The sequence below is a fragment of the Pelmatolapia mariae genome, linkage group LG4, assembly GCF_036321145.2.
Source record: "Pelmatolapia mariae isolate MD_Pm_ZW linkage group LG4, Pm_UMD_F_2, whole genome shotgun sequence".
Classification (NCBI taxonomy): Eukaryota; Metazoa; Chordata; class Actinopteri; order Cichliformes; family Cichlidae; genus Pelmatolapia; species Pelmatolapia mariae.
In genome coordinates, this window is record NC_086230.1 from 10,016,963 (window position 1) to 10,029,907 (window position 12,945).

At 41.3% G+C, this 12,945-nt stretch overlaps 1 protein-coding gene across 2 annotated transcripts in view; it reads right to left on the reverse strand.

The window, feature by feature from the left end:
* The window catches only part of LOC134625956 (glutamate receptor ionotropic, NMDA 2B-like), a 138,296-nt gene that overhangs the window by 38,772 nt on the left and 86,579 nt on the right, over positions 1 to 12,945 (reverse strand). For both annotated transcript variants that reach the window (XM_063471376.1, XM_063471375.1), the window contains exon 8: positions 3,393 to 3,507. In XM_063471376.1, coding sequence (XP_063327446.1) covers positions 3,393 to 3,507 — 115 coding nt within the window. The remainder of the gene's footprint in view (positions 1 to 3,392; positions 3,508 to 12,945) is intronic.

Here is a 12,945-nt window from a genome sequence, read left to right on the forward strand (position 1 = left end):
AAATACAGAGAATAAAGAATAGGGAGAGTCAAAGGAGTCAGACTGCAGGACACAGAAACAATGGAGGGTAAGCATCAGGAAACACAGATGCATGCCGGTGACTTGGCAGGTGGTGATGCGTCAGGTTCATTTAAGGTTGTGGACACGGGATTATTGTTGCCATATGTTCACTACCATCTTCTTTTCCACCTGTGCTTGGAGACTTTTTTCCCAGTCTGTACAATGAAAAATCTGCACCTTCATTCACTGAACGGAAGTTTTACATTTAAAGTTTGACTGACATTTAGTTGTTATCCATTAAGTCGTACGTTTCGATACGCGAGTCAGCAAGTCCCTCACAGCTGAACTTTCAACCTTTCAGCTTTAAAGGCCTGTGGCACAGTGCGGTGCCTGAACCATTTCGGTGCATCAGACTCAATTTCATCTCTCCATTCTTTAGCTATAACTGCTTATGTGTGACGGGTATAAGGAGGTGGAAACCAATCCCAGTTTGCATTATGCAAGAGGAAGGATACAAACTGGACAGCCTGGCAGTCAATCACAGAGCTGACACATAAACGGACAACCATTCACCTCTGTGTTCACAGGCAATTTTACCACACAGTTACTCAAACCTGCATGCCTTTCTTCTGTGGGAGCGCGGAAGCGTTAGCAGAACATGCTAACAAAAAAAGCCACTGGAAGTTGGGAGTCTACTTTTGTCCACAGCAAGTAACATTTAGAATATTATCAGTGTCTGAGCAACTTGTTCTACACACATTGTGTTAAATAATGTCATCACAATCACGGCTCAACTCAACGTTGTGTCAGTTGACTGTAAATTCTTTGCTAATGGCAGCAAGTCCAGATCACACCCTTAAGGCGTTCTTTGTTTCAACAGGACCAAAATTACATTATTTTATGAATCCATAGTTTTCAGTCATGTGATCGTCATGTGACCGTCTCACTACCCTGGCAGGCAAACCTTACTCCAACATGAGCGCAAATAATGGACGCAGAACAAAAGTGTTGTTTTTTTCACCTGTCTTGAGTCAAAACTACTTGGCTCATCTATCCATGGAGGAAAAACGAAGGTGTTTTTGGTGATTTGTGCTCCATATTCTGCCACTGCAGAGCTCCTGTTCAGTGAGAATCTTTAAAAAAATCCCTCACCTTAAACTGCTGCCAGGATGAAAGCTTTCAAAGTAAGGACAGCTCTCTGTTTTTGTTTTGTTTTTTTTGAGGTGAAGAACGAGAAATTGTTCATTTCTCGGGACTAGTGGCCTGTAAGGCAGGGTTAGCAGAGGTGTGTTTACATGTTGGTGCCATGTCTACACAGTTCTAGCAGCTGTAAAGCTGTATGTTCAAGGACATTCAAAGGATGAGTGGAAGGCAAAGGACAGCAGTACTGTTTTTGCCCACAGGGTGGGCGTGTCCCAGTAGCTCTGACATCATGTGGATTCATTGATTTTTTTTACATTTTTTTGTCCAGAACATTCTTTGCCTTTGCTGCCTCTAAAACGTTTTTTTAATTAATAAGAAACTTTTTTTTTAAATTGTTATTTGTTTTTAACATTGTTACCCTGCAGTTTTTAAAAATGCCCATCCTCTGTCAGTTCTAAGTTTTAAATATCTAGTCTGCACGAGGTTTAGGTAAGCAGAATGAACCAGAATAGATGATTCATTACACCGTATCTTTATTTATTTAACAAAAATCAAGCCAAAATGCACGGTGAGAAACTACGTAGACCACATGATTCACTAGCTTGTAGAACCACATTTAGCAGCATAACTTGTAGTAATTGTTTTCTGTATGACTTTCTCTCATGTCGGTGTGGAGGAATTTTGTCCCAGTCTTTTATGCAATGTTGCTTCAGTTCATTGAGATTTGCGGGTGTTCATTCATGCACAGCTAACTTAAGATTCGACTGCATTTTAATCAGGTTGTATGTGACTGGGCAATACTTTTCTTTTTGCTGCAGCATTTGCTGCTGTGCTTGGGATCGTCGTCCTGTTCCATGGCCCAATATTAAGCCAAGCATTAGATGTCAGACACATGGACTCGTATTTGACTCGAGAATACTTTGGTATGCAGAGGAGTCATGGTCGACTCAATGGCTGTAAGGTCATTGAGTCGACTTCTAATTGTACTGTCATGAACTTTAACATTTAACATGCTAACTGAGGTCTGAAGAGTCTGAGATATAGCACCTTTCTAATGTTTGTAGCAATTTCTCTGCGCATTAAACGATCTGACCTTGGGGTGAATTTACTGGGACCTCCACTCCCGGTAAGTTTGGTGTAGGTCTTGAGAGTTTTCCACTTGTAAATAACAGAATGATCCATCTCAGATTGTTTGGAAATGACCTTATAACCCTTGCCAGATTGATGCGGAGCAACAATTGCTTCTCTAAGATCATTGATGTCTTTCCTTCTTGGCCTTCTAAAACAAAACTGAATGCTCCAGACCAGTGAGTGGCACCTGCCTGTTACATACCCCCCCATTCCTACGGAAGCAGTAAGGAGAGATTTAATTTTTCACACACTGCTTCTGCATTTAGCCTTATACTTTTTTATTATCAAGATGTCTGTAAATGTAAACATTTTTAAATGAATGAGGGTACACTTTCTTAACAAGCCTGTATTTGGGAAGAACATGCTATATCAACCAACTCTGACACTAATAACATCATCACATGTGAGATGAACGTGAAAATGAATAATTTCTTTATAAGCAGATGAGGATTGGTGAATTCTGGATATCTGTATGTATGGGATGGTATAAAAAAATGACAAATTTTACTCAGGCAATACAGTTTCACTCCATATATTTACCTTGATCTCCTTGTCCCACCCAGCCTTTACAATAACTCGATGCCTGTTAGTTCTTAAGGGTGTCTTGACATCTTTTTAGTGAAACAAACAGATTTTTTTGGAGACAGCGCATAACCAGGAATGATTTTGTAACAAAAAAAAGACGCATAATAAATAGGCAACTGTTAACCAAGTTTTGAAATTAAAACAGCTGTGGAGCAGCATTCAAATAACACATCACCACTCTGGAGCCTCTGCTGCAGTGCATTGCTCAAAGGCACCTTCACTGAGCTGATAATATCTAATCAGAGTAGCGTCTATAAGGCTTAAGGCTTAAAATGCTTGAAAAGTGAAAATCAGACGATAAGAGATCCAGATAAAAACACACAGATACTCGCGGACTTCATAGGGAACAGCTAACTCATTGCTTCTATTCATTTTAACAGTTTACAAAATGTTTTACTGTTAACAACAGAGGACAATTAGGTTAGTCAGGACTTATAATTTTATGCACATCGGCTGTTTTTTTTTTTTCATATGAGTGTCTTATCCTCCCTCCCGACACACACACAGACCGTCAGTGTCTCCCTCTGTCTCACCCTGTCCCACTGTCTCTCCTTGTTGAGCAGAATGATGACCAGCTTGGGATGCATCTGGTATCCGTCCTCACTGAACGACAGATTTCGTCCCTCAAACGTCACATTCATCAGGTACCTGCAGAAGAAAACATTGAGGAGAGAAACAGACTGACGCATATATCACTTGCTGGAAAATATCCTTGTCACTGGCATTTCACAAATGTCTTATTTGTTCTATATATCTACATCCATTCAGGTTCCATTACTCAGTTCTCCAATCATTAAAGTTTTATTGCACATCGACTTATTTTTTAAGCATCTTTTCTGACAAACCCAGTGATATTGCATAAATTCGTCATCTGCCAAGAAACAGCTATCAACTAATGTCGAACCAGCTCTTCCATAAATAGATATACATTAGTCATCACTTGGATAAACATTTCAACAGAACAGCAGATGATGTCTTTAAGACGGGACTAAAGAAAATGAATTTCAGCAAATTATGTCATCCCTAAATGTCAAATATTACATTTCAATCGCTGCCAATGAGTTCACCTTTTCTGTTGTGACATTCAGTGCGATATTTTGTGTATTTGCCCTCTGATATTTCCCCATCACGAGCTGGATGAAAAAGTTGATACCAAACCTCTATCTGTTAAATAAAAGCTACAGTCAGCAGGTAGGTAGCTTAGCACAAAGACTGGATACACAGGGAAACATTAGTCACTCAGTACTTCATCCTTCAAACGTAACAAACACGGAAATTCACACGTTGTACAAGGTGTGAGAAAAAAATTCGACATCTCCAGCATTAAAAACAATTAACAACCATATCAATCAGACTTTGAAGACTGACCCTTATCATTCAATCACATACATGTACCTATCTCTGGATTGTTTTGATAGTAGCTGCTATTTTCTTTTTAGATCAGTCTCTCTGTTTGAGTCTGCGATTTCACCACTTATACATCATTTAAGAACATCTGTGTCCAACTGAGTCAGCTACCATGTCTCTGATCATCGCTGGTAATGACAGCTGGTTCTGCAACTACAATATTAGAAGCAAACAGGAGTTTTTACATGGATGAATCTGCAGTGCCTGAAGGTGACGGTTAAGGTCAGCGTGGACGAGGAATATGCTTTTTTTGTGACATTTACCAGTGCGCACACTGTGAATTCATCTCACAGGATCAGACTGTCAAAGCAGAGTGAGTGCAATGAAAATGATCAGAGTGGCTTAAGTTTGCAGAGAGACTCCCAACACATTGCGATCAATCCGAGTAAGTCTGCAACCAGTCTCTTTTCAATTGGAGACACAGCTAGTTGTGTTCTGGTTTTATTCTTATATTAAAAAGAAAGGCTGCCAAGCTCCTTAATCATTTTACAGTTAAATCACAATCCTGCCGCAACGATGTCTCTATTTGTGGAGGAATGTCTCAAATCTATCTCATGTTCTGTCTGGACTCTGAATGTAATTAGTTTCTGTGAATTTCTAATTAATGCGAAATTCTGTAAGCTAATTTATCACACTGCATAAGACTGCATGTAACTGCCAATTCGACCACGATCAATCAAACTGATAGCAGACTGACTTCGTCTTATTGCCATTTTATCATCATCTTAATGTGCCAAAGTCACTTTGGAGACGACAACTGCGAGTGATTACAAGTTCTTTGTTTACGGCCTTAACTGCGGTTCTGCTACAGTCTCTAGTCACTGTTCTCCCTATGGTGACTGTAACACAAGAGACAACCTTGAGAAGAAAAGACAGAAACTGTTGTGACTGTCGCCGAGGGGCAGCACACACCGTTGGCAGGATTTTCCTTCTGTGGTTAATTTTGCTTCTCTGTCCTCTTTGTCAGAGACCCAAATCGTAATCAAGTCGAAGGGTTGCTGTCTAACACAGTCGAGGACCAAATCCAGTGCACATTACATATGAACACGTGCAACAAGCGCACGAACAAGTGATTTGAAAATAGCAGTCATTCTGGGCTGAAATCTTTTGCCATGCAAACAGCAGAGATTCCATTAAGTTACTGTTTCTGACCAAGAAACAGCAGTCAGACCACACTCTGAAAAAAGCAGCTAATTAGCGAGCTTTAGAGGTTCTGGCAGGTGGATTTTTTTTTACCTTTATTCACACAGACGGGGTAGTTGCTTCACTCTGTTTTCAGACTTTAAGCTAAATTATGTTCTCTGTCATCCTGTCTGGGGGGAGATTTCTGCATGAACGGCTGCCAAACACAGCCATGAGAACTGTGATTAAAAAACATTATTAAAATCCAGCTTATCCATTGTCCTCATCATAAGATAATTACAAAGAGATGAAAAAAAATCTACAACCAAACAGCTTAAATATTCACTAAATATACAATTTGAAATAACTGCTCGGACATAATTTAAAATCTATGAGCAATTTGAAATTAATTTTTCCTGGAGCTGAAGGGACACACATATGAGCAATGCAGTTTTTATCAGGTGTCAGAAGTGTGTGTCAGGTGGAATAATTTCACTTCCCTGCAACTAAAACAACACACACACACACAGCACTCAGCAGTGCCATACCCTCATGCAGAGGGTATGGTTATTGTGCGTGGGAGTGTGTAAGTGCATGTACATGAGGACAGCAATGTTTATGTCAGATGAACTCGAATTCACTTCACTGTCATCCCACACACACACAGACACACACTCTCTCTCTTAACTATTTCACTCCCTCACCCCTAGCCTTCCCGCTCTGTGACTGTTTCCATGGAAACACTCTACCTCAAAAGCATGCACGCTATATATATATGGAGATGAATAAATACATGGCAAAAGATACTGCATCTGAAAGTGTGTGCATGTAGAGGATTGTATGTTGATGGGATCTCTCTATCTATCTATCTATCTATCTATCTATCTATCTATCTATCTATCTATCTATCTATCTGTCTATCTATCTATCTATCTATCTATCTATCTATCTATCTATCTATCTATCTATCTATCTATCTATCTATCTATCTATCTATCTATCTATCTATCTATCTATCTATCTGTCTGTCTATCTATCTATCTATGATGAAATGACTTATGTAATCCAGCAATTACTCTAATGCCAGCTTTCTTATTCTTTCCTCTCTATCAAAAATTGATATTTTCAATGGGCTGTGATGATCACACTCATCCACCATCACACCGTCTCATGCAGCCCCATGTGTCCGGCTTACAGCCGCTCCTGTAGAGCGTTGGCACTGATACAAAGTGCATAGAATCTGCTGCATAAATCATAAGCCATTTACAAAATGACTCGACGCTGCGGTCCCTTTAATCTTTACTGAGCAAGCTATTGTTACATGCTGCAATTCAGAGCCTGTGTGTGTGTGTGTGTGTGTGTGTCTATGAGTGTGCACGTGAGCATCCTACACACTGACAGCAAGGAAACACAAGCATATGTGTGTTGCCATAGCAGCCACAACCACTGTTACTATGGTAATGGTAATCTCGCAGAGGGTGGGAAAGAGACACAGAGAGAGTGAGAGGGGTGGGATTCAAAGAAAAAGAGGGAGGGGATGGGTCATAGTACAGGCAGATTTCAACACACACGTCTCTCTTCCCCTCATCATCCTGCAACTTCTGTGTTTACAGGAAAGCAATCTGTGTCCTCTCTTCATTCAAGCACATTCTCTGAACTTCCTGTAAATATAATAAAACTGGACCTACACGTATCTCCAGACACAGTGATAACAGCTTAGTAAGCAGCAGTCTCTGGGAGTGACAAATGAAACCAAAGCAGAAGAGCAGCTCCTTCAAAGACCACTTGAGACTTAAAAAGAAAGAGAGTCAATCCCCATAGGGTCCCTTGTTAAAAGTTCAAAAAAAGTATGTTTCTTGCTTGGTACAAAAAATATTTTTGGTTTCCGTAGCCAATTTCTCCATTTATAACAACTGTACCAGACAATTTTTCCTGTTACTCAGCCTTTTCAGGTTTTGAAGGCTCAAAATTAGGGGCGTGGCTGCTTTGACTGTATACCTACAAAGGTGACTAGCCACAAGCGGTGTAGTAGGTGTCACCTCAGCACATTGTGGTCACTGAACTGAGCTTTGGGTCATGTTTTTGGTGCCCTCTGGAGCCTTTTAATGCAACTATGACATTTAAAATGGCTTTCTTTTCAGGTGTTTGTATGGTGTAGTTTTGCCAAATAAACATGTAGTATTTTAAATGTATGTAACTTAGCACTAAATTAACAGTTGTCTGCGTCTGTGTGTTGTACCTATATATTAATATATAGGTACAACACACAGGTATAGGTATATTAATCAGGTATAACATTATGAACACCTTGCTAATGTTGTGTTGGAATTGGAATGAAATCTGGAGAATTTGGAGGTCAACTCAACATCTCAAACTCATTGTTGTGCTCCCAAACCATCCCTGAACCATTTTTGTTTTGTGGCAGGGTTCATTATCCTGCTGACAGAGGTTACAGCCATCAGGGAATACCAATTTCCATGAAAGAGTGTACGTGGTCTGCAACAATGCTTAGGTAGTTGTTACTTGTCAAAGTAACATCCACATGGATGGTAGGACCCAAGGTTTCCCAGCAGAACATTGTCCAAAGCAACAGACTGCCTCCGTCAGTTTTATTTCTTCCCTTAGTGCATCCTGGTGCCAGGTGTTCTCCAGGTAAGCAACACACACACGCATCTACATGATGTGAAAAATGCCCAATTTTCCTGCGTCTAGCACATCAACTTTGAGGACAAAATGCTCACATGCTCCCTAAAATATCCCATCCACTGGTGAAGAGATAATCAGTGTTATTCGCTTCACCTGTCAGAGGCCTGATTGGTGTACAGTCCACATATGCAGCTTGTTAGCATTAGCTAACTACCAACACGTTCTCACTCCCAAACCGTAATATTTTACGCTAGGTGACAAATCGTCAACATATTACGCTTCCGGGCACCAAACACGTCCCTAAACGGTGAGACTGGAAAAATGAGGAAACATAAGAACTGTTTGGACTCAATCTATACATGTTCGTTCATTTTACTTAAATTGCTTTGGAAAACACTATTTGATGTCCTTAAAGTGCTGGTTAAGGTTTGGGATAAGGTTATGGTTAGGGTTAGGGCTGGAATACATGGCTGGAATGTGTATTACCGCGGGACCGTCATTCTACTGGATTTCACCCATAACCCGGCGCTTAGCATAAGATTGCAGAAGGTCACCTTTCGCGTTCCTCAGAAACGCTGCGGGACGTGACAAATCGTCAGGATGTTAGGCCTCAGGAGTGAGAACGGGCTGTGACTATTAAGGTATTTGCCCTCTCCTCCAAAAATGGTCACTTCTGTCTCTAAAGAACCAAGATGAAAAAGCCCAAAATGGCTCAAATGTAGGCTTGAAAACAGATCTTTAAAAGACAGTGAATAACTCACGGTGGATATCTCCATCTTTTATTTACAGGCCATGCAGTTTACTATGCAGTAAAACTCACAGAGGCATATAAAGACTAGAGCTGCAAGCATGCGGTGACTGTTATTCCAAAGCTGAGTGACAGGATGATTGCATGTCACCATCGCTGCCTTCCTGTAATGTGAACACAAACCGATCCCTGCTTTTCCAGAAGTTACTGTATGTGTCATGAGATGGTATAAAGTTATGTGGATGGTAGGAATCTGAATACGCAGGTGTGACTAGCATAATAAGACAGAATCACATCCACCTTCCCCACTAAAATGCATATTTTGATATCCTGTTGAACCTGTCAGTTTCCTGCATGAGCCGGAGGAGAGTATCTCAGCTGTGCTGTACACGAGGTGAATTAAAATTCAAACAGCAGCAGCTGTCGTCACCTGGCGAACAAGAGCTAGTAACACTGACCGGAGTCCGACATGTACTACTCCAATCAAATCTACAGAAAACGATTTCTATATTCAGGAAACGGCTCATGTTTTTTGCAGCATGAACCACAATGCAGCGAATCCATTTGCATGCATAGGTTTATCTAAAGACAAACCAGAACAACGCTGTGCCACAACAACACGGCACGCAGCAGCACACTTCCCATGCTAACTCCATGGCCTGACACAGATAGGTTTTAGCGCATGTTCTGGTGTGAATAATGGAGGAGTTGTGTAAAATATTGATAAGTCAGTTTTAATAAATTAACCCTGACATGAATTAATTATGAATTACACTCCTTAGCAATTACTGTGGTACAGTGTAATCACTGGATCTGAAGAGGAGGGATCTATACTGAGAGTGATAACAAGCCTTGTAGGGCTCCGTGCGGCTGAGGTAGAAAAACATACTGAGGCTTTGTTGCGTGCACACTTGGGGTATAGTGTGTGAATGCAAGGGGAGGTGTGACTATATACATTCAGCGGCATCCATATACGACGAGTGAATGTGTAAACAAAGCTGCGCTAATAGGAGCAGAGGGAAGAAGCGTGGACATCAATATGTGGCTTTGACACATGATTGACAGCACTTAATTAAAACTAATTACAGTGAAATTTCTTTAAAGCGCTAGCCCTCGAACAGACTGGATTGTCTACATTGCACAGATAATGGATACCTGAGGCAATATTCTCCTCCTCTTGATTTTCTAATTTCAGAGCATTTTGGAATAAAACTTCAAAAGCCTTAAAAGACAAACCTATGTACTGTACTGCTATACAAATTGAAAATTATAATAGCCTGAAGCAAAAAGGAGGTAGGTGAAACTGGGATGCAGCAGAGGGGAGGGGAAAAAAAGAGCGGGAAGGATGTAATAAAAAATACTGGGGAAAGGAAAAGATTATGTGAGATAAAATAAGAAACACAAAAAAGCAGAGGACTGGATAAACCTGGCAGACAAAAAGAGATTTAGTGACAGGACAGATGAAAAGATTTAGGAGGAGCAAGGCAATAAAGATGGAGAGACGGGAGATGGAAGAAAGAGGAGAGAGGATTCCTGACCTACTTCCAATCAAGCCCCATCAAAAACAGGTACCTTTCTGCCACCTCCCACTGCCTGCCCCATAAACACACACATCCAGCTGGGCTCCACAGACTCACACACACACGCACACAAAGACACACGCAAACACCGAGTCGGACACGGACACACCAGTCCCATTGAGTTGGCATTTCTCAGCGCAACAGGGTCAAAATGCAACTGCAGATTGTTCTATATCCAGAGTACGCGTGCAAACACACACCAACACACTGACGCACACACATGTGTATATACTTAAATATATATATATATATATATACACCATATTGAAAGCCTTACTGAGGCCACAGAAGTTCAAAAATGCCCACGGAGCTTAAAAGCACTTGACACCTTTCCAAGACCAACCTCATCTGGAACCTGTCCACGCCTGGCAAGGTCAGGGCCAGTGTTGTCAAACTCATGATTCTCACACTGTTGTGTATTGCTCGCTGCTGGCCTCTACTGCCACCTCTCCCTCCCTCTCCTCTGTGCTTTGCACTCTTCTTCTTCCCCTTCCTGCTATCTTCATTTGTCAGGCTCATGCTGTAGAATTAGCTGGAATGTCACAGCGCTGGCTACAATGGACTTAATTTACTTAGTGGAGTGACGCGTCCTTCTCTTGTGGTATTCTATGAGGCACTGAGGGCCGAACAAGAAAATGCTAATGTATGGCTTATAAATTCGAGTAGATGACCGTGACCTTAGAGCCAGTCTTCCTCGTTCACCAGCAGATTGAAATGTAAACTAGATTCAATTTACATATTCCCCATGCATCTCTTACTGACCTAGCTCATGTATAATCCACAAGCTGGACCAACTTGTGTTGGAGCTACAATACAAATTTTTCACTCGTACTTTGGGACATATGTATTTCCATATAATCATCGGCTTTTAAGAAGGTTTAAAAATGGATAACTGCCACCGTCCTTCCTTGATTTCTTCACCATCTGCTTCAGATTCTTAACCACGCCCTTCAAAGATGTCCTAAAAAAAATGTTGTGGAATATATCTAAAGCAAGAACAAGGTACGGGTACTTCTCGCTACTCGCTACCACTCTTTAAACCTGAGATCCCCAACCAGAGAACTTCTACCCTGTAGGCTATCTGCAGTGGCCGTGGTTTATAATGTACCAGAAACTAAGAAATGCAAAGGATCGCATGGAGAAAAGAAGCTGAGGATTCATCCGTGTTGTCATATAATACTGTAGATACATGTTTGCTGTTAGCATGTTTGCTTACTGTTAGCTTGTCACTTCTGCACCTGGTCCGACACATTCTTGTGTCCCTGAAAACACTCCTGTTGTGTTTTGTGAGATTGTTTTTGGTTTTTGTGAGCTTTTGCTGTGTATTTTTCTATTTCCGTTGTGGTTCGTGTGTTTTGCGGCACTTTTCTATTTGCTGCTGTTTTCTTAAGTACGTTTGACCTCTCAGGGCCACCGTAGATCACAGTAAAAATATGGGTTTAAAAGTAAAATCTGTAGCATGTGTGTGTAAACATTAAAGCACCCAATTTTTTTAGCACTAATAGTTAGTTTATTTACCTAAATGTTTCAGATTGGCACATGTGGATTGTGACTTAGCTGTGGGGCAAGCTCGGGACCTATATTGATCGCCGAAGTTTCTGATTGGTCCATTTTCCATGGATGTTTTTCCAGCTTAATATGTTGAGCTTTAGAGATGAAGGCTTTGTTTTTAGGTTTAGCTGCTAAATGCCATTTTTGACAGCTTAGAATTAATTGTGCCCCTGCTTGATTTATTAATGATTTACTTTAAAGGTCTGCTTGAAATTTTTACAAATGGAGTTTGTATTCACTGGAGAGAACACAGAATGTAAGGCTTCCCAGACGCAGGAAAGAGCTTTTTGATTGAGCTGCCTTCCATCCATCTTTCATTTGTTGACTCACTTAGTAGTGAACGAATCGAGCGGGAGGGCATCGGTCCATGCAGCCAAGCAGCCACGCAAGCCGGGCAACTAGGCGTTCGTTCACTTTCTAATATATAGACTCTAGGCCAAATGCTAATCTCTTGATTGAACACTTGAAGACAAAGGTTATCACCAAACAAATTTAGTTAAAGCAGAAAAGGGGTGAAGGATCTTAGCAGTGCTTGCAACTGATCTAATCAACAACACAGCTAAGTTGATTATAAAACTGCAGGTCTGCAGCGCAGGCACCAGCTAGGGAGGAGCAGAACGGTAGAGATGAGAGGAAAAATCACTAGAGAAGAGAGGAGAGGAGACAAGAGGAGAGGCGAGGAGGTGTGAGAAGATAAAACGGTAGAGCAGCCCTCCACAGAACAGAATAAAAGTGGAACAAAGCAGAGCAGATGTCGGAGGAAAAAGAAGCAGAGCAGGGCAGAACAAAAACAGAAGTCTACGGGGCGCGAGAGGACAGAGTTACGAGGAAGCTGAGCAGAGCAGAGAGAACGCGGCAGAGAGACCACAGCAGAGTTGAGAAGAACAAAGCAGTGCGCAGCGGACCACAGCGAGGCAAACACATGAACAGAAGAGAGAGGAGGGGGGTTGTATTCTGGGGCAAGAGCAGCTGCCATAAACACCACTGTTATCTCAAAGCAGTAAGCAGTGGTGAAACAAATGCAAAAGGTTC